This window comes from Phyllobates terribilis, unplaced genomic scaffold, assembly GCF_046119375.1.
Source record: "Phyllobates terribilis strain yellow unplaced genomic scaffold, ASM4611937v1 Scaffold_197__1_contigs__length_3575590, whole genome shotgun sequence".
In the NCBI taxonomy this organism is placed as follows: Eukaryota; Metazoa; Chordata; class Amphibia; order Anura; family Dendrobatidae; genus Phyllobates; species Phyllobates terribilis.
Genome location: NW_027362957.1, coordinates 1126951 through 1150000, shown reverse-complemented (window position 1 = coordinate 1150000; position 23050 = coordinate 1126951). Strand labels below are relative to the sequence as shown.

The 23050-nt window shown below is 47.1% G+C and overlaps 1 protein-coding gene across 1 annotated transcript in view; it reads right to left on the bottom strand.

The window, feature by feature from the left end:
* Positions 1-22243, bottom strand: part of LOC141213587 (dynein axonemal heavy chain 12-like) — a 22427-nt gene extending 184 nt beyond the window's left edge. Inside the window, exons 1-7 of the mRNA XM_073665199.1 lie at positions 22176-22243; positions 14519-14625; positions 10852-11036; positions 10440-10560; positions 9022-9304; positions 4665-4782; positions 1-402 (exon numbers count right to left, since the gene is read on the bottom strand). The exon at positions 1-402 is cut by the window's left edge and continues 184 nt beyond it. Coding sequence (XP_073521300.1) covers positions 9273-9304; positions 10440-10560; positions 10852-10992 — 294 coding nt within the window. The 5' untranslated portion in view covers positions 10993-11036; positions 14519-14625; positions 22176-22243 and the 3' untranslated portion in view covers positions 1-402; positions 4665-4782; positions 9022-9272. The remainder of the gene's footprint in view (positions 403-4664; positions 4783-9021; positions 9305-10439; positions 10561-10851; positions 11037-14518; positions 14626-22175) is intronic.
* Between the last annotated feature and the right edge of the window lie 807 nt (positions 22244-23050).

Below are 23050 nucleotides of genomic sequence, written 5' to 3'. Positions count from 1 at the left end.
GTTAAAGACCACACACTGCACGGCCAGCGCCTTGGCCAAATCTTTGGTGGTCTCAGTTTTTCCTGTGCCGGCCGGACCTTCTGGAGCTCCACCAAGATTTAGATAAAAAGCACCGATCTACCAATGAAACATGAAAGAACTGGTATGAAATATCAATAATAATTGCTAATAAGTTTCATGCATCATACAAAAGTCAAAAACATTTCTGAGCATAACCCATCACATCATAGCAGAGTCCGCTAGCATCTGTCAGTGAGCGGAGTGATGACCAGGCGTGGGGAGCTGCCCAGGTACTCATAGGCGGACTTCACATTGCAGTTGATGATTCGCACTCTCGCATTCTCATTCTCCCAGTAATAGCGGAGTTGGGCAAGCCACCGGAAGTCTATTCATGAGAAACTCCTGAGGAATGTAGGAAAAGATAGTCAACCTCTAAGACACTGCAGAATCACAAGGGAGAGTTTCTAAAGGGAAGGCAAATGCACATACATTATAGGACAAAACTCCTAGTCACCAAATTCTGCTTTTTTCATTTAGTCCCATTGCCCACGGTGTATAACATCCGGACTCTCAGCCCCCAGTTTATAAAATCCGGCCTCTCGCCTCCCCCGGTGTATAACATCCACCCCTCGCCCCTAGTTTAGTATAACATCTCTCCCCTCGCCCCCCCCGCCAGTGTATAAAATCCATCCCCTCAACCCCACTGTATAACATCCAACCCCAAGCGCTCCATTGCATAACATCTGGCCCCCAGGGTATAACATCCGGCCCCCAGCCCCGGTGTATAACATCTGTCCCCTCGCTCCCTCCCCCTGGTGTATAACATCCGGCCTCTCGCCCCCCCGGTGTATAATATCCGTCCCCTCGCCCCCCCCCGCCAGTGTATAAAATCCATCCCCTCAACCCCACTGTATAACATCCAACCCCAAGCCCTTCTTTGCATAATATCCGGCCCCCAGCCCCGGTGTATAACATCTGTCCCCTCGCTCCCTCCCCCTTGTGTATAACATCTGGCCTCTCGCCCCCCCGGTGTATAATATCCGTCCCCTCGCCCCGGTGTATAATATCCGTCCCCCTGCCCCTGGTGAATAATATCCGTCCCCTCGCACCTGGTGTATAATATCCGTCCCCTCGCCCCTGGTGTATAATATCCGTCCCCTCGCCCCTGGTGTATAATATCCGTCCCCTCGCACCTGGTGTATAATATCCGTCCCCTCGCACCTGGTGTATAATATCCGTCCCCTCACCCCTGGTGAATAATATCCGTCCCCTCGCCCCTGGTGTATAATATCCGTCCCCTCGCCCCTGGTGTATAATATCCGTCCCCTCGCCCCTGGTGTATAATATCCGTCCCCTCGCACCTGGTGTATAATATCCGTCCCCTCGCACCTGGTGTATAATATCCGTCCCCACGCCCCCCGGTGTATAATATCCGTCCCCTCGCCCACGGTGTATAATATCCGTCCCCTCACCCCTGGTGTATAATATCCGTCCCCTCGCACCTGGTGTATAATATCCGTTCCCTCGCCCCTGGTGTATAATATCCGTCCCCACGCCCCCCGGTGTATAATATCCGTCCCCTCACCCCGGTATATAATATCCGTCCCCTTGCTCCTCAGTGTATAACATCCAGCCCTCGGACAGTATAACATCTAGCCCCTCGCACCCCTAGGATGTAACATCTGGCCCCTCGGCCTTGTATAACATTAAGACTCTCGCCCCCCACCAGTGTATAACATCAATCCCCACGCCCCCGGTGTATAACATCCGCCCTCCCATGCGGTGTGCTGTTACTAACATATGACAGAACGGCTGGTGGTGCAGAGCTCTCTGATACCAGCGCGGTCCTGTAATAGGAGCCACCGGGGTAACAAGTCTGGATATTACATTTCTTCCCTCCTAAATCTTCCCCCATCACATGTGAGTGATATTATTAAGGAGTGGAAGGAACTGCAGCAACTCAGGAGACCCCAGAACATTACAGAGCGGGGTCACTGAGTGCTGAGGAGCAGAGGGCAGAACGCTCTCCTGACTCCATAACTGCAGAGTCCAGATCTACTTTGGTAACAACATCACCACAAACACTGCGCCCCCGCCTGGAGCTTTATGGCCGAGCAGCTGCATGCAGCCTTACATCACCAAGCACGATGCCGAGCGTCGGATGGAGTGGTGTGAAGCCGCCACCACAGGACTCTGGAGGAGACCTGTTCTGTGCAGTGACGGATCACACTTCTCTATCTGGCATCTGATGGACGAGTCTGGATTTGGTGAATGCCAGGAGAACGTTACCCTATTAACTGCATTGTGCCCGCTGGGCAGTTTGGTGGTGGAGGTATGGCCTTGTTTTTAGGGGGTGGTCTAGGCCCCTTAGTTCCAGTGAAAAGATATCTTAATGCTTCAGCACAAGACATTTTAAACAATTGTAGCTTCCAACCCTAAGGGAATAGAAGAGCAGAACTGTTTCCCACACGTTCTCAACCTCAACCCCACTAAACACCTTTAGGATGATTAATTAGAACAAATACTGGAGAATGGCAGCATAAATATGTCACCGCCACATAGGGAAGAGCAATGTCAGGCACACATCAATTACATTGCCATATGTCTGCTCAGGCTTAGAATGGCTGACCACTCGGAGAATGACATAATACCTACAAAGAAACCGAACAAAAGGTCATTAAAGGAATTGACATAAAACCCCTTTATTAGTCCATCCATGGTTATAGAACGACACTGCACAGAGGAGGGCACACACACCATTGATAGAAAATATTACAAACCGCACCTAGGCCATCCAAACCACTGACTATAAAGAAGATCAATTGTGGCAATGAGTCATATACAGGGGACGCCGACACATACAGATGCCAAAACATTCCTATATAGTGACCACCATCTCAATATGCAGAAATGACTACTGCCCCATAGACGTCATTGTAAGTACACCCCAAGATTGCTTTACTGTGACAAGATCAATTGTGTCCTATGAAAACTCAAAGAAAAGAGGGGGGAACATAACATAGATATGGAAAGAACATAGGAATATGGTGAAATGTATGAAGGTGCTCGGCATACTGAGCTGTGATATCTGTAGAGGGACTGACTCCATATTAACATCCTGGATATGGATTAGAATAGGAGGCCATAAAAGCCCCTGTAGGTGTAATGTGGAGGGGCACAATACCTTTCTCCATGTAGTGTATAATAAATAGAACATGGTATTGGAAAGTTTGCTGCCAGCCATGATGTTTGCACAAACCTGTTTCGATCATTTCCCTGACCACGTCACGAGCGTGCCCCTCTATGGTGACGAGAGCCCCCAATGTGCTGCGAGTCTGCTGGGACAATTTGCCTCCTCGCAAATTGCTCCAAATACCCAGATGTACCTCTATAAAACCCTGCTACAAACAGCATGGAAAACTCAATGCAGATGGATTAATTTTATGCTGGTATTATGGGAAATCCCATACAATGTCTTCCCTTATTGGTAGATATGACGAGAGTAGAGATGAGCGAATGGATTTGCAGGACTCTGGTCCAACAGTCCGGTCAGTATTCCACGGCCGCAGGACCGGAGCCCCGTGAACCGGCATCTCCGGCTCCTCTTTTGATGTCGATGTCATAGTTGTGGTGTGAGGCACAAATGACATCACGCCTGGCCGGCTAATCAAAAGAGGAGCCAGGGATGCCGGCATGTAAGAGGCGGTTAGCAAGGCTCCCATCCAACAGCCACAGACTACTAACCTGCTCTCTTAGACCAAGGTCCTGCAAATTTAGTTGCGCATCTCTAGACAAGATGCATGAATCAATGCAAAATCCCAACAATACTATGGAGCCTTTTGGGTACCTTCAAGATATTGAGCCGCTGTACAACTGCAACCCCCAGGAGAAGACCCCTGGGCAAGAACACTACATGGGCTCTTTGCAGTCTAATAACGTACTGTGAAATAAGCTGCTTGCATCTTTGGATGTGAATGTGGGTCCCCTTACCTCTGTTGCACCAATGGTATATCCCCCCCTGGAAACTCCTATAAGCTGCGTCTCTGGGTATGACAGTCTATTAGCAGGAGAACTCATGAAGTCTGTCTATGAATGTATATATATGTATTTCTCCCAGAAAATTATTACAATTACACGTTTTGTTGTTCACATGTTTATTTCATTTGTGTATATTGGAACAACACAAAAAGAAGATATTAGTCAACAATTTTGGTTCTCAAGTCCTCAGACAGTTCTCTTCTCCTCTTTCTGTTCTCCCTGCTTAGTGTGGCACGTAACAACGCAAAGACTGAGTCAACTTTTCCCCTTTGTATCAGGTTTCAGGTGTGATTTTCATATTGCCCGCACCTTTTACTTGCCACAGGTGAGTTTGAACGAGCATCACATGCTTGAAACAAAATTGTTTACCCACAATTTTGGAAAGATGCCAACAATTTTGTCCGACCCATTTATGGGGTTTTGTGTGAAATTATATCCAATTTGCCTTTTTTTGTGTTGTTCCAATACATACAAAGGAAATAAACATGTGTATAACAGAAAATACACATGCAATTTTTTATGGAAAAATACTTCATTTTCTGGAACAACTTCAAGGGTGCCAACACTTCCGGCCATGACTGTTTATAGTGAAGCAACCTTGATCAGTAAAGGAGCTTATGCCGTACCTCCGGGCCACTGCCGATAGCTTCATGCACTTCACTTGTCCAGAACATGAGACACACAGAGCACGACCTGTCCCGGCCATTCCCTCACCCAGTCTTTTCTTGCAGTCGCAGGGTATGCCTTTTAAAAAAGAAAGTTAAATTACGTTGACAGAAGCATTTAAGAGAGGGACAACCTTACTAGTATTATCTAGCAAATTCATTTCTACCGATTGCAGGTAGAAGATCTGCTACCTGGCTCTATTGCAAGAGATACATCATCCACAAATCATTCACTGCCGCCAAATAATCTTATACAAATATAAAAGAACTAGATGGTGGCCCGATTCTAATGCATCGGGTATTCTAGAATAGGTATGCGGCCGACCGGGTGCAATCAGCAGAGCTGTGTTTAAATTTGGCGCCAAAATCGCTGATTGGTCGCGTTCGGCAACCGCGACCAATCAGCAAAGCGGTGTTTAAATTTGGCGGCAATATCGATGATTGGTCGCGGGCGGCGGCCGCGACCAATCAGCGAACCGTGTTAGTGAGGACTGGAGAGCGTGTTTAAATTTGGCACCAAAATCGCTGATTAGTCGCGACCAATCAGCCGAGCGGTGTTTAAATTTGGCGCCAATACTGCTGACTGGTCATGGCCGCCGACCGCGACCAATCAGCAGAGCGATGCAGAGTGGGGTTTAAATTCGGCGCCAAAATCACAGATTGGTCGCCGGCCGTGACCAAACAGCAGAGCATTCTTTAAATTTGGCGCCAAAATCGCTGATTGGTCGAGGCCGGCGACAGCGAACAATCAGCAGAGCGTTGTTTAAATTTGGCGCCAATCTCGCTGATTGGTCGCGGATGGCGGCCGCGACCAATCAGCAGAGCGGCGTTTAAATTTGGCGCCAATCTCGCTGATTGGTCGCGGCTGGCGGCCGCGACCAATCAGCAGTGCGGTGTTTAAATTTGGCACCAAAATCGCTGATTAGTCGCGGCTGGCGGCTGCGACCAATCAGTAGAGCAGGGTTTAAATTTGGCACCAATAATGCTGATGGGTCTTTGCCGGCGACCGCGACCAATCAGCACAGCGGGGTTTACATTTGGCCCCAATGCTGCTGATTGGTCTCGGCCGGCGACCGTGACCAATCAGCAGAGCGTTGTTTAAATTTGGCACCAAAAACGCAGATTGGTCGCGGCCGGTGGTTGCGACCAATCAGCAGAGTGAGGTTTAAATTTGGCGCCAATACTGCTGACTGGTCACGGCCGACAACCGCGACCAATCAGCAGAGCGTTGCTTAAATTTTGCGCCAATACTGCTGATTGATCTCGGCCAGCGACCGCGATCAATCAGCAGAGCGTTGCTTAAATTTGGCGCCAATCTCGTTGATTGGACGCGTCCGGCGTCCGCGTCCAATCAGCACAGCAGTGTTTAAATGTGGCGGCAAGATCGGTGAATGGTCGCGGCCGCTATTTAAATGTGGCGCCCAAATCGGTGATTGGTTGCGGGCAGCGGACGCGAACAATCAGCAGAGCGGTGTTTAACTTTAGCGCCAAGATCACTGATTGGTCGGGTGTGGAGAGCGCGACCAATCAGCGAATCGTATTGGTGAGGAGCGGGGAGCGGAATCGTATTAGAGAGGACAGGGGAGCGCCCCTGCCTGTGCGGCTACTTCCGCTGCGAGAACCCGGGACATGAGCGGGCGCTCGGAGCAGAAGTATCCGGACCCGCAGCGCCGCTCCCCGGTCCCCCCTTCACACCCTAGCCGCTGATGTCCCCACAGTATCCGCAGGGTGTTACAAAGGTCCGGACATTTGTGTTCAAAATCGCTGATTGGTCGCTGGCGCTGCCCGCGACCAATCACCGATTTGGGCGCCAATTTTAAATATCGGCCGCGACCAATCACCGATCTTGGCTCCACATTTAAACACCGCTGTGCTGATTGGTCGCCGACGCTGGGCGCGACCAATCACCGATTTTGGCGCCACATTTAAATTTAAATAGCGGCCGCGACCAATTGGATGTCAGCGCCGCTCTCCGGTCCTCCCTTCACACCCTAGCCGCATGGATGTCAGCGCCGCTGCCTGTGCGGATAGTTCCGCTGCAAGAACCCGGGACATGAGTGGGCGCTCGCAGCAGAAGTATCCGGACTCGCAGCGCCGCTCCCCGGTCCTCCCTTCACACCCTAGCCACTGATGTCCCCACAGTATCCGCATGGTGTTACAAAGGTCAGGACATCTGTGTTAAAAATCGCTGATTGGTCGCTGGCGCTGGCCGCGACCAATCACCGATCTTGGCGGCAAATTCAAACACCGCTGTGCTGATTGGTCGCCGACGCTGTGCGCGACCAATCACCAATTTTGGCGGCACATTTAAATAGCGTCCGCGACCAATCAGTACAGCGGTGTTTAAATGTTGAGCCAAGATCGGTGATTGGTCGCGGCCGATATTTAAATTTGGCGCCTAAATCGGTGATTGGTCGGCGGCAGCGTCAGCGACCAATCAGCGATTTTTAACACAAATGTCCGGACCTTTGTAACACCATGCGGATACTGTGGGGACATCAGCGGCTAGGGTGTGAAGGGAGGACCGGGGAGCGGCGCTGCGGGTCGGGATACTTCTGCTGCGAGCGCCCGCTCATGTCCCGGGTTCTCGGAGCGGAAGTATCCGCACAGGCAGCGGCGCTGACATCCATGCGGCTAGGGCGTGAAGGGAGCACCGGGGAGCGGCGCTGACATCCAATTGGTCGCGGCCGCTATTTAAATGTGCCGCACAAATCGGTGATTGATCGCCGACTTGGCCCGCAACCAACCACTGATCTTGCGGCCAAAGTTAAACACTACGGTGCTAATTGGTCGCGGACGCTGACAGCGACCAATCACCGATTTGGGCGCCACATTCAAATATCGGCCGCGACCAATCACCGATCTTGGCTCCACATTTAAACACCGCTGTGCTGATTGGTCGCCGACGCTGGGCGCGACCAATCACCGATTTTGGTGCCACATTTAAATAGCGTCCGCGACCAATCCGCACAGCGGTGTTTAAATGTGGAGCCAAGATCGGTGATTGGTCGCGGCCGATATTTGAATGTGGCGCCAAAATCGGTGATTGGTCGCTGTCAGCGTCCGCGACCAATCAGCACCGTAGTGTTTAACTTTTGCGGCAAGATCCGTGATTGGTTGTGGGCCAAGACCGCGACCAATCACCGATTTGTGCGGCACTTTTAAATAGCGTCCGCGACCAATTGGATGTCAGCGCCGCTCCCCGTTCCTCCCTTCACACCCTAGCCGCATGGATGTCAGCGGCGCTGCCTGTGCGGATACTTCCGCTCCGAGAACCCGGGACATGAGCTGACATCCATGCGGCTAGGGTGTGAAGGGAGGACCGGGGAGCGGCGCTGACATCCATGCGGCTAGGGTGTGAAGGGAGGACCGGGGAGCGGCGCTGACATCCATGCGGCTAGGGTGTGAAGGGAGGACCGGGGAGCGGCGCTGACATCCAATTGGTCACGGACGCTATTTAAAAGTGCCGCACAAATCGGTGATTGGTCGCTGTCTTGGCCCGCGACCAATGACTGATCTTGGCGCCAAAGTTAAACACTATTGTGCTGATTGGTCGCGGACGCTGACCGCGACCAATCACCGATTTGGGCGCCAAATTGAAATATCGGCCGCGACCAATCACCGATTTTGGCGCCAAATTTAAATATCGGCCGCGACCAATCACCACAGCGGTGTTTAAATGTGGAGCCAAGATCGGTGATTGGTCGCGGGCAGCGTCGGCGACCAATCAGCACAGCGGTGTTTAAGTTTTGCGCTAAGATCAGTGATTGGTCGGGTCCGAAGACCGCGATCAATCATCGAATCGTCTTGGTGAGGACCGGGGAGCGGCGCTGCCTGTGCGGCTACTTCCGCTGCGAGAACCCGGGACATAGCGGGCGCTCACAGCAGAAGTATCCCGACCCGCAGCGCCGCTCCCCGGTCCTCCCTTCCGCATGGAGGTCAGCGACGCCGGCGGTCCTTCCGCTGCTACCGGCCGGGAGATGAGCGCCTCGCGGCGCTCATCTTCCGGCTGCATCTCCATCCCGCAGATGGGTCCGTCGGTCGGGTTCCTTCTGCTGTTGCCGGCCGGGAGATGAGCGCCTTGCGCCGGTCATCTCCCGGCTGCATCGCCGCTCAGCTCCGTCCCGCAGATGAGCCGCTAACGGCCGCCATCTTTTTTTAGAAATCCCCCGGCGCTGATTGGCCGCTGCCGGACCAATGAGCGACGCGGGATTTCCTGGACAGACAGACACACAGACAGACAGACGGGATAAGACGATTATATATATAGACTAGATTAGTTCCAATTAATGCTTTTGGTCTGTAGGTAGATCCGTACCATTCGTGACCGAGCAATAACATCATGCACGCTCCTTAACATGACATCTTCCCCTTGGATGAGCCACTTCTCCACGGCCCCCCGAGCCTCGGAGGTGGAGATGGTCTGGATGAGCTCTACGCGTTCCCCCTCGGTGCTGTACATGGCTTTGATGTCCAGGTTAGGAAGGAGCTCCAGCTTTGCTATGCCTTCAAAGCCCTTCTTTAGATGTGGTTGGACCCGCAGAGGATCTTTAGTCTCAGAGAGAATTTCTAGCATTTCATCGTTGTACAGGAAGAAAAAGCTAAAGCGAAAATGCACAATATGATAAAGATGTCATTAAAGTATTGGGTCAGGCGCCATTTGTATTAGTGTCTATGTGAGAAAATAGAAAAGCAAAGCTTTAAAGTAAAGATTCAGTCCCCATACACATTGGATTAAAATAGTTTAAACCTGACGATTGCAGCAGGACCGGCCTACCCACTGATGTGTATGGGGGTCTCCTGACTCTCCCCCGATAGAGGATGTCAGGGCCAGAAGGATCGGGCAGATGGGATTTCAATACCCGGTCTTTTGGTTCTCAGGGGAGATAACCCGCTGCCGGAGGTGTCCAGTACCGACTTTCTCCTCTCTCCCCATTAAAACCACATGACTGTTCAGCAGAATAGGTGGGAGTCAGGAGAAATAGCCAAATAACCATTCAGACCACGGGTATCTCATATGTCATGCGTATGGTTAGCTTAAAGGGGCTATCCAGCTTTGGGAACTTTTTTTTATTTAACTGAAATGTGTATTCCCATCTCCAGGATTCTACCCCAATATGTAGTATGCGTAATAATAATAATATTAGCAAATACCTCCAATTAGAAGTTTAGTATAGTTCTTCTGATTTGTTTTGTTGCTTACCCCATGTGCAGGGCATTGCAGTAGCTTAGGTTACGACCACTAGCAAATAACTGTCACTATATGAGTGGTCGTAACCATGGATACCGAAGCTACTGCAATGCCTTGCACATGGGGAAAGCGACATAGTGAATCAGAAGAACTATACTACACTTCTAATTGGAGGTATTTGCTAATATTATTATTATTACTACGCCTACTACATATTGGGATAGGATCTTGGAGATGGGAATACCCATTTAATTGCGAGTATTTGCGACAATTCAGTTTCATTAAAAATGTTGCACCGTTAGGCTTTTTGTTTCCTGCACATTCAGCTTTGATGTGATCTGTGGTCATAAATCGGCTAAGAGGAGCTGAAAAAAGACAGATTAAAAATAAGTCCAATAGCCAGCGCAACACAGAGCCAATAGAAGGCAAACAGTGCAAAATTATTAATGAAATCCAATTACAAAAATGATTTCAATGCGTTTAAATAAGAAAAAAAAATATTTAAGGAATATATACAATCATTGCAACAAGTGAAAGGACTATACCGTGGGAAAAAAGCCTCTTCTTCTCCAGATAGGCATTCAGCCCTTTCATGATTTTATCCAGAAGCACATTGCTGTCCTGAAGTTTCTCCAGAAGTCCGGTCAGAGAAGTGGCGCTTAAAACCTAAAACAAAGTAGATAGCCCATAAGTAAGATTCCATTATATAGTTATAGAGACTGAAAAAAGGTCACATTCATTGACTATTGTGCCAATAGTTTATATTAAAAGAAAAATTAGAACCTATTTGGATAGAAAATAGAAGATGCGGGAGGCTGGAGTCCAGGCAGTGCGGAGCCCCATAACCCGGGATCCTTGTGATGGAAGCATCAGGACACGGACTCTTGGAAAACATCAATCCTGGATGCAAGATGACCGTGCTTTCTTGTATCAGTCCACCATGAAGCATCCATTTACCTTCGGGTCTTTAACGCAATGTTTCATGATCTCTCTCCAGTTTCTGTCCACAGTCTGGAATAAGCGTCCTTCTTCAGGCATTTGCTGCATGATGTCCTCAGAAGAGAAGATTAAAGCCACTGGGTCGGCACCTTCAGCCATTCATCAATGGTTTCCTGGATCCTTATCAGTCGTTCCTCCCATTGCTTAAAGGAGGAGAGCAAAAAGTTAATTACACATAAAATGAAAAGGATAGAAAAAAAATGCTATCATTTTAGAAGATAAATTATCAATGGATATGAATTCTGAATTGTTGGACATTTGTAGGGAAAGTTTGGCGAGACTCCTTGATACCATCCCCTTTACATGTAAGCTGGAGCCGCATGTAACTTTAGCCTCGGAGATCCTAATGAAACCTTAGCTTCTGCTAATAAGCAAGTGAAGATTTTAAGCTGAGTGACAACATTTACTGTGGGTGGGAACTCCTTAATCCCTTCAGGACCGGATAATTTTTTGTTTTGCATTTTTTCCTTCCCTTCTTCAAAAAGCCATACATTTTTTAATTTTTCCATTGATATAGCTGCAAGAGGCTATGTAATGTGCTGTAGCTTAACCCCTTCCCAACATATGACATACTGTTAAGCCATATGCCATGTTCCTGCAGATGTGCAAAATTTGGACCTGGGCCCCCACCAGCATGTTGGTCAGATGTATGGGCCCTTGTAGCATTCTAGATCCGATAATGATGCGCGTGTTCGTCCCTGCCTTGGATGTTTCCCATTGTAGCCCCATCCTATAATAATGTCTCTCATTCTAGGCCCCTTCCTGGTATAATGTTCCCCATCCTGCGCCCCTTCCTGTTATAATATCCCCGATCCTGGGCCTCTTCCTGTTATAATATCCACCTTCTGTGTATAATACCCCCCATCCTGAGCCCCTTTCAGCAATAACGTCCCAATCCTGGGCTCCTTCCTGGTATAATGTCCTTGGTCCTGGGCCTCTTACTGTAATAATGTCCCCCATCCTGGCCCCTTCCTGTAACAATGTCCCCAATCCTGGTACAATGTCCCCCATCCTATAACAATGTCCTCCATCCTGGTATCCTGTCCCCCATCCTAGGCCCCATTCTGGTATAATGACCTCCATCCTTGTGCCCTTCCTGGTGTAATGTCCTTCATCCTGGCCCATGTCATGGTATAATGACCCCCATTCTGGTATAATGCTCCCTATCCTGGGCCCTTTCCTTGTATAATGTTCCCCATCCTGGGCCCCTTCTTTATATAATGCTCCCCATCCTGGGCCCCTTCCTTGTCTAATTCTCCCCACCCTGAGCCCCTTCCTTGTCTAATGCTCCCCATCCTTGGCCCTTTCCTGGTATAATGTTCTGTCGTTCTTTTCTAATACATTAAATAAACAAAAATAAATGATTCTTCTTACCTTCCTGCGCTCCCACGACATGCGGCGTCTTCTTCTGTAGCTGATTTCAGTGTGCCGGTAGAGGCAGCGCATGACGTCACTTCCATGCGTCGCTCGTGACTGGCACGCCGACATCAGCTACTGGCCTTTGACTGGCTGGCGGCATGCATTGCAGCTCAGGGACCCGGCATGTCCCTGCGCAGCAATATACTTCAGCCGAATGTGCGTCCTCAGACTGTGGAAGTGCCATAAATATATGAGATGGGAATACCACTCTGCCACTGTGCGTTCCTTTATGCACTTTACCCTCCTTTTTGGCACTCTTTGTGGTAAGAGACTACCTTAAAAAATGTTTTATGTGACATGTATCTGATTATTTGTGGGCAGGAGCATTATTTAGATGGATACCTGATGCATATGGCAAGTGTAAATCCAATGACTATGGAATACTTCTGGATTACTTTTTGATATATTATTACACTCATTGGATTGTCTTGATATACTAACCTTATGCTATATTATCTATATTGCTCATGTCCCACTGTGACCATATGCGTGACCATATATGTATACTTTGTAACATATCTTGCTACATTGGTAATCTAATTAGTGTCTTTATACTATCCGTATTATGTCATTTCTCTTTTTACTATGTACGTTTTTTAACTTGATGGAATAAAAATTTATATTTTTTACGCCAATTAACTCTTTCTTCTCCTATGTACCCATGTGTTTCATGAGTTGGCTCAGTTTGGCAAATCTGGGATATATTTCCCCCCGGATATGCCAACTTTACCCCTATAGGGTCTATTTAGTTGTATCACTCTGAGTCTATGTCTGATCCAGAGATACAATAATGAACATGAATCCTTATATATCACGGATCTTGCAGCCGCCTTTACCTGCTTGGACATAAGTGTTACATAGTTACATAGTTTAAAAGGCCGAAAAAAGACAAGCGTCCATCCAGTTCAGCCTATTTCTTGTGCACTGCAGCTATTCCGCAGCGTTGATCCAGGGGAAGGCAAAAAAAAACCATGCGGTATAGGCCAATTTACATCATTGAGGAAAAATTCACTTCCCGACTCCAATCTGGCAGTCAGATTAAATCCCTGGATTAATTAACTATCACTAAGCATAAGATGTAATTTTATTGTTCTCAAGAAAGGCGTCCAGTCCTCTCTTGAACTCATTAAGTGAGTTGGACATCACCACTTCCTCTCCCAGAGAATTCCAGAGTCTCACAGCTCTGACCGTAAAGAATCCCCTTCTATGCTGGTGCAGGAACCTCCTTTCCTCCAGACGCATAGTGTGCCCCCTCGTCTTTGTCACCATCCTTGGTATAAACAGGTCATGGGAGAGATCTCTGTACAGCCCCCTGATGTATTTATACATGTTTATGAGGTCTCCCCTAAGCCTTCTCTTTTCCAACGTAAATAGGCCTAATTTGGACAACCTCTCTGGGTATTCTAGTCCCTCCATTCCCTTTATTACCTTAGTCGCCCTCCTTTGTACCCTCTCTAGCTCCAATATGTCTTTCCTGAGTACCGGAGCCCAGAACTGTGCACAATATTCTAAGTGCGGCCTTACCAGCGCTTTATACAGAGGAAGAACAATGTTCTCATCATATGCCCCTATTCCTCTTCTGATGCATGCCATGACTCTATTTGCCTTCGCAGCTGCTGCCTGACACTGGGCACTCCAATTTAATTTGCTGTTAACCAAGACGCCCAGGTCCTTCTCCATGTCAGATTTCCCCAACGGTTTCCCATTTAATATGTATGGGTGACTGCTGTTTTTCTTTCCCATGTGCATGACCTTACATTTATCGGCATTGAACCCCATTTGCCATTTTTTGGCCCAACTCCCCAATTTATCTAAATCCTCCTGTAGCTGTGCCCTATCCTCATCTGTATTAACTACGTTACAAAGTTTAGTATCATCTGCAAATATTGCTATTTTACTATGCAACCCTTCCACTAGATCATTAATAAGTATATTAAATAATATAGGGCCCAAGACAGACCCTTGAGGCACCCCGCTAGTCGAGACGCAGTTATAAAAGGAATCCAATTTGTCCGCATTAATCAACTGCAGGGCATCTTGATTGGCAAATAGATTGATCACGTTGGGGTACCAAGTGTTCAGCAACTTTTCTTCTGTCTTGGCACAAGCCAAGGATCCGCTGTTCCTCAGGGATTCACATTCTACAGGACCCCTGGACCTGACAAAGAATAAAGCACTTTATCATATTAAACCTGACAGGGCACACCTGTGAAGTGAAAACCATTTCCGGTGACTACCTCTAGAAGCTCATCAAGAGAATGCCAAGAGTGTGCAAAGCAGTCATCAAAGCAAAAGGTGGCTACTTTGAAGAACCTAGAATATAAGACATATTTTCAGTTGTTTCACACTTTTTTGTTAAGTATATAATTCCACATGTGGTAATTCATAGTTTTGATGCCTTCAGTGTGAATGTACAATTTTCATAGTCATGAAAATACAGAAAAATCTTTAAATGAGAAGGTGTGTCCAAACTTTTGGTCTGTACTGTATATATCCACCCATATACAGTATACATATACACACATATACAGTATACATATATACACACCCATATACAGTATACATATATATATACACACATATACAGTATACATATACACACCCATATACAGTATACATATATATACACACATATACAGTATACATATATACACACATATACAGTATGCATATATACACCCATATACAGTATACATATATACACACATATACAGTATACATATATACACACATATACAGTATGCATATATACACCCATATACAGTATACATATATACACACATATACCAGTATACATATATATACACCCATATACAGTATACATATATATACACACTTATACAGTATACATATATACACACCCAGTATACAGTATATATATATATATACACACCCATATACTGTATATATATATATATATATACACACCCATATACAGTATACATATATACACACATATACAGTATACATATATACACACATATACAGTATACATATATACACATATATACACACATATACACACACATACCAGTATACATATATATATACACACGCCCATATACAGTATACAGTGCTGGCCAAAAGTATTGGCACCCCTGCAATTCTGTCAGATAATGCTCAATTTCTTCCTGAAAATGATTGCAATCATAAATTCTTTGGTATTATTCTCTTCATTTAATTTGTCTTCAATGAAAAAAACACAAAAAGAATTGTCCTAAAGCCAGATTGGATATAATTCCACACCAAACCTAAAAAAGGGGGTGGACAAAAGTATTGGCACCCTTTGAAAAATCATGTGATGCTTCTCTAATTCGTGTAATTAACAGCACCTGTAACTTACCTGTGGCACCTAACAGGTGTTGGCAATAGCTAAATCACACTTGCAGCCAGTTAACATGGATTAAAGTTGACTCAGCCTCTGTCCTGTATCCTTGTGTGTACCACATTGAGCATGGAGAAAAGAAAGAAGACCAAAGAACTGTCTGAGGACTTGAGAAACCAAATTGTGAGGAAGCATGAGCAATCTCAAGGCTACAAGTCCATCTCCAAAGACCTGAATGTTCCTGTGTCTTCCGTGCGCAGTGTCATCAAGAAGTGTAAAGCCCATGGCACTGTGGCTAACCTCCCTAGATGTGGACGGAAAAAAAAATTGACGAGAGATTTCAACGCAAGATTGTGCGGACGGTGGATAAAGAACCTCGACTAACATCCAAACAAGTTCAAGCTGCCCTGCAGTCCGAGGGTACAGCAGTGTCAACCCATACTATCCGTTGGCATCTGAATGAAAAGGGACTGTATGGTAGGATACCCAGGAAGACCCCACTTCTTACCCCGAGACATAAAAAAGCCAGGCTGGAGTTTGCCAAAACTTACCTGAGAAAGCCTAAAACGTTTTGGAAGAATGTTCTCTGGTCAGATGAGACAAAAGTAGAGCTTTTTGGGAAAAAGCATCAACATAGAGTGTACAGGAAAAAAAAAGAGGCATTCAAAGAAAAGAACACGGTCCCTACAGTCAAACATGGCGGAGGTTCCCTGATGTTTTGGGGTTGCTTTGCTGCCTCTGGCACTGGACTGCTTGACCGTGTGCATGGCATTATGAAGTCTGAAGACTACCAACAAATTTTGCAGCATAATGTAGGGCCCAGTGTGAGAAAGCTGGGTCGCCCTTAGAGGTCATGGGTCTTCCAGCAGGACAGTGACCCAAAACACACTTCCAAAAGCACTATAAAATGGTTTTAGAGAAAGCACTGGAGACTTCTAAGGTGGCCAGCAATGAGTCCAGACCTGAATCCCATAGAACACCTGTGGAGAGATCGCAAAATGGCAGTTTGGAGAAGGCTCCCTTCAAATATCAGGGACCTGGAGCAGTTTGAAGTGACCGCGGGCAAGGCCGCGCATTGGTATCTATGATCTGGCCCAGCAAGATCCCCACACACAGACTCTATCTTGACAACCGTATCTTTACTCGCATACATTTTTAACACAGCAAAGAAAAAAAAACAATAAATGACAACCGTAAATATGCACAGTAATAACGTGTACTGATAAGCTGACCCTCACTGTCCCTACTCACACGTTACCAGTCCTTTACTCCAGAAGGATGTGTCCCCCGTCGCAGGCCTGTCTGTCTTTGCAGGAAGGCGTCCCAGCCGGAGAAAAAACAGGAACAGCAGAATTCGCGGAAACAAAGGAAGGGATACTTCGGCCTCTCGCCAGAGGTCCCGCTTACAGTCTCTCTGATCCGGATAGAAGCTCTGGTGGGTCCCCTTATGTAGTCCACACTCCAGTAGCAGGGAGTGTAACAGCTGAATCCTTCAGCAGTGCAGGAGCTGGGGAAGGCTCCGAGGATATGGTGTCAGATAGAAGAAATCACGTTGAGAGTCTCTCCTGCGCCACACACGAGGGCCTGCACACCGTCCTGGCTCTTTTCACAGACCACAGCAGACTCTGCGCGCGCTTTTTCCTGCTTCCCACTTTGGTCACGTGACTCTCTAGGGCGGGACACAGGAGGCTCAGTCTTTTTCTCTGTCATCACACCCTGCGCAGGTGCAACCTCTGGCCACAAGGTGGCAACATCATCCTGTGTAATCACTTCTGTAACAGGCTCTATATCAATTATCACAGAACAGCCAGAGACGGCCAGCTCACTACAAGTTTGCCAAAGAAGAATGGTCTACAATTCCAGCAGAGCATTGTAAGAAACTCATTGATGGTTACCGGAAGCGGTTGTTCGCAGTTATTTTGGCTAAAGGTTGTGCAACCAAGTATTAGGCTGAGGGTGCCAATACTTTTGTCTGGCCCATTTTTGGAGTTTTGTGTGAAATGATCAATGATTTTATTTTTGCTTCATTCTCTTTTGTGTTTTTCCTTGCAAGCAAATTAAATGAAGATAATAAGACCAAAGAATTTGTGATTGCAATCATTTTCAGGAAGAAACTGAGTATTATCTGACAGAATTGCAGGGGTGCCAATACTTTTGGCCACCACTGTACATATATATATACACACACATACAGCATACATATATACACCCATATACAGTATACATATACACACATCTACAGTATACATATATATACACCTATATACAGTATACATATATACACACCCATATACAGTATACATATATACACAGTATAGATATACACACACATATACAGTATACATATATATACACACACATACAGTATACATATATACACACCCATATACAGTATACATATACACACCCATATACAGTATACATATATACACACCCATATACAGTATACATATACAGTACAGACCAAAAGTTTGGACACACCTTCTCATTTGAAGATTTTTCTGTATTTTCATGTCTTTGAAAATTGTACATTCACACTGAACGCATCAAAACTATGAATTAACACATGTATAATTATATACTTAACAAAAAAGTGTGAAACAACTGAAAATATGTCTTATATTCTAGGTTCTTCAAAGTAGCCACCTTTTGCTTTGATGACTGCTTTGCACACTCTTGGCATTCTCTTGATGAGCTTCAAGAGGTAGTCACCGGAAATGGTTTTCACTTCACAGGTGTGCCCTGTCAGGTTTAATAAGTGGGATTTCTTGCCTTATAAATGGGGTTGGGACCATCAGTTGTGTTGTGCAGAAGTCTGGTGGATTCACAACTGATAGTCCTACTGAATTGACTGTTAGCTGTTTTTTTCTTGCCATAATACAAATTCTAAGTAAAGAAAAACTAGTGGCCATCATTACTTTAAGAAATGAAGGTCAGTCAGTGCGAAAAATTGGGAAAACTTTGAAAGTGTCCCCAAATGCAGTTGCAAAAACCATCAAGCGCTACAAAGAAACTGGCTCACATGAGGACCGCCCCAGGAAAGGAAGACCAAGAGTCACCTCTGCTTCTGAGGATAAGTCTATCCGAGTCACCAGCCTCAGAAATCGCAGGTTAACAGCAGCTCAGATTAGAGACCAGGTCAATGCCACACAGAGTTCTAGCAGCAGACACATCTCTTTAACAACTGTTAAGAGGAGACTTTGTGCAGCAGGCCTTCATGGTTTAATAGCTGCTAGGAAACCACTGCTAAGGACAGGCAGCAAGCAGAAGAGACTTGTTTGGGCTAAAGAACACAAAGAATGGACATTAGACCAGTGGAAATCTGTGCTTTGGTCTGATGAGTCCAAATTTGAGATCTTTGGTTCCAACCACCGTGTCTTTGTGCGACGCAGAAAAGGTGAACGGATGGACTCAACATGCCTGGTTCCCACCGTGAAGCATGGAGGAGGAGGTGTGATAGTGTGAGGGTGCTTTGCTGGTGACACTGTTGGGGATTTATTCAAAATTGAAGGCATACTGAACCAGCATGGCTACCACAGCATCTCGCAGAAGCATGCTATTCCATCCTGTTTGCGCTTAGCTGGACCATCATTTATTTTTCAACAGGACAATGACCCCAAACACACCTCCAGGATGTGTAAGGGCTATTTGACCAAGAAGGAGACTGATGGGGTGCTACCTGGCCTCCACAGTCACCAGACCTGAACCCAATCCAGATGGAACTGGACCGCAGAGTGAAGGCAAAAGGGCCAACAAGTGCTAAGCATCTCTGGGAACTCCTTCAAGATTGTTGGAAGACCATTTCCGGTGACTACCTCTTGAAACTCATCAAGAGAATGCCAAGAGTGTGCAAAGCAGTCATCAAAGCAAAAGGTGGCTACTTTGAAGAACCTAGAATATAAGACATATTTTCAGTTGTTTCACACTTTTTTGTTAAGTATATAATTCCACATGTGTTAATTCATACTTTTGATGCCTTCAATGTGAAAGTACAATTTTCATAATCATGAAAATACAGAAAAATCTTTAAATAAGAGGTTGTGTCCAAACTTTTGGTCTGTACTGTATATATACATACAGTATGCATATACACATATACAGTATACATATATATATATATACATACATATAGAGTATCTATAATATAACGCTACAAGCGTCCCTCTGTCTGAAGCCTTTATAGTCTGCGCTAGTGCGACACGCCTGCACAGTCTGGCTCCAGACTGAAGAACGCATGGAGCCGTTACAGGTAAGAGGAGTGTATGGTGCTGGAGATCGAGGTATGCGTATACACTGAACACATACCGCGATCTCTGGCGCCATACTTACATACTTACCTGACCGGGATGAGCGCTACCGCGGCGCCTCTGTTCGGTCCAGAGTCCGGGGGAAGAGGGAGGCATTGAAATCGGCACATGCGCATAGCGCTATCCGGCGCCATTTTACTGAAGACACATTTGCAATGTGTCTTCAGCAAAATGGAGCCGGACAGCGTGGTATGAGCACACGCGTACTTCGGCGCCGCACTCCTCCCCCGGCCTCCAGCAGAACGGGAAACAGCGCTGGAGCACAGGGAAGAAAGGTGAGTATAAGTGTTTATTTTCTTGTATGTGTGTGTAGCATGATAGGGATGAGGGGTGCCATACATACCAGGATTGGGGGGTGAGGGGTGCCATACATACCAGGATTGGGGGGTGAGGGGTGCCATACATACCAGGATTGGGGGGCGAGAGGACCATACATACCAGGATTGGCGGGTGAGGGGACTATCCATACCAGGATTGGGGGGTGTGGGGTGCCATGCATACCAGGATTGGGGGGTAAGGGGACCATGCATAACAGGATTGGGGGTGAGGGGACCATGCATAACAGGATTGGGGGTGAGGGGTGCCATGCATAACAGAATTGGGGGTGAGGGGTGCCATGCATATCAGGATAGGGATGAGGGGTACCATGCATACCAGGATTGGGGATGTGAGGGGGTACCATAGATACCAGAATAGGGATGAGGGGGTACCATGCATACCAGGATTGGGGGTGAGGGGTACCATGTATACCAGAATTGGGGGGTGAGGGGACCATGCATACCAGGATTGGGGCTGAGGGGTGCCATGTATACCAGAATTGGGGGGGGGACCATGCATACCAGGATTGGGGATGAGGGGTGCCATGCATACCAGGATTGGGGAATGAGGGGTGCCATGCATACCAGGATTGGGGAATGAGGGGTGCCATGCATACCAGGATTGGGGGTGAGGGGTGCCATGCATACCAGGATTGGGGAATGAGGGGTGCCAAGTATACCAGGATTGGGGGTGAGGGGTGCCATGCATACCAGGATTGGGGGGTGAGGGGTGCCATGTATACCAGGATTGGGAGGTGAGGTGACCATGCATACCAGGATTGGGGAATGAGGGATGCCATGTATACCAGAATTGGGGGGTGAGGGGACCATACATACCAGGATTGGGGGGTGAGGGGACCATGCATACCAGGATTGGGGGGTGAGGGGACCATGCATACCAGAATTAGGGGGTGAGGGGTGCCATGTATACCAGGATTGGGGAATGAGAGATGCCATGTATACCAGAATTGAGGGGTGAGGGGACCATGTATACCAGGATTGGGGGATGAGGGGTGCCATGTATACCAGGATTGGGGGTGAGGGGTGCCATGCATACCAGGATTGGAGAATGAGGGGTGCCATGTATACCAGGATTGGGGGGTGAGGGGACCATGCATACCAGGATTGGGGGGTGATGGGTGCCATGTATACCAGGATTGGGGAATGAGGGGTGCCATGCATACCAGGATTGGGGAATGAGGGGTGCCATGCATACCAGGATTGGGGAATGAGGGGTGCCATGCATACCAGGATTGGGGGTGCCATGCATACCAGGATTGGGGGGTGAGGGGTGCCATGTATACCAGGATTGGGAGGTGAGGGGACCATGCATACCAGGATTGGGGAATGAGGTGTGCCATGCATACTAGGATTGGGGGGTGAGGGGACCATACATACCATGATTGGGGGGTGAGGTGTGTCATGCATACCAGGGTTGGGGGGTGAGGGGACCATACATACCATGATTGGGGAATGAGGTGTGCCATGTATACCAGGATTGGGGGGTGGAGGGACCATGCATACCACAATAGGATGGGGGCAGCACAAATACCAGGATGGGAGACCATATACCAATAAAAATGCTCGCCACCCGGGCGTAGAACGGGTTCAATAGCTAGTACATATATACACGCATATATACAGTAATACAGCATATACATACACATATATATACTGTATATCCCCACACACACACACACACACACATATATACAGTAATACAGCATATACATACACATATATACTGTATATACACACACACACACATATATATATATATCTGGCGACAGGGCCCCGCTGCGTCCTCTGTGTCTCTGCACAGATATAAGTGTAACACGTCCTGGATCCAGCACAGGTGACAGTCTGCCATAGAGCTGACGTGCAGTACATACACTGTGTTATGGGGGCGCTCACCTGTGCGGACCCCGCGCTCCGGCCGCTACTTCTCTGCTCATATAAGGTCTCTCTTTCTGCCATTAAATAATTCGGTTGTCATGGCAGCGGAGGCGGGGCGTTGGTAGGGGGCGTGTCTGATATAGGACAGATTGGGGCGGGGCTGTCATGCAGTGTTTGTCTCATCGCTGTAATTTCCTGCTGTTGCCACCTGGTGGACAGCATTGGTCAGTACGCGCTGAGAATGCTCACATGGTGGGGGAGGGGCAGCTTATATATGTATATACACAGTCACAATCCAGTTAGGGTTATGTTCACACAGTGTTTATTTAAACGATTTTTTCCACATTATAAAACTCAGAGTTGTCAGGAAAAGCATTGCCTGTATTTTTGATGTATGCCTCATACAAAATACATTTTTGAAGATTTTTTTTAATCTTCCATCCTATACTCGGGCACTGGCTGTATATTGTTGTGGCCCCGGGACTTGCTTAGATCCGCTGGGTGGCATTGCCAGCTACATTGCAGTAAATGGGTGACCTGAAATCTCACATTTATCCTGTGACCAGTTAGGGACTGTTTTTTCTTAAAGAAGGGGCTCGAGTTATTAATCCCAGACAATCCATTAATGGAGTTTCCAGTAGTATAATAATGATGATTTATCCTGGGGATGGGTTATCAATATCCGATCGGTGGGCTCCGACACGCGGCACTGGCTCTACCCATCAGCTGATTGCAACGCTCAGATGTAAATAGTGTGAAGATCTGAACATCACCGCTCCATTCACTGTACTGCGGGTCCTGCAGATCAGCTAATATTCATGTAATAGGAGCTGATCTGCAGCACCAGGGAGCGGCCACTACACAGTGACCAGAGCTGTGATGTTCAGCTCCTC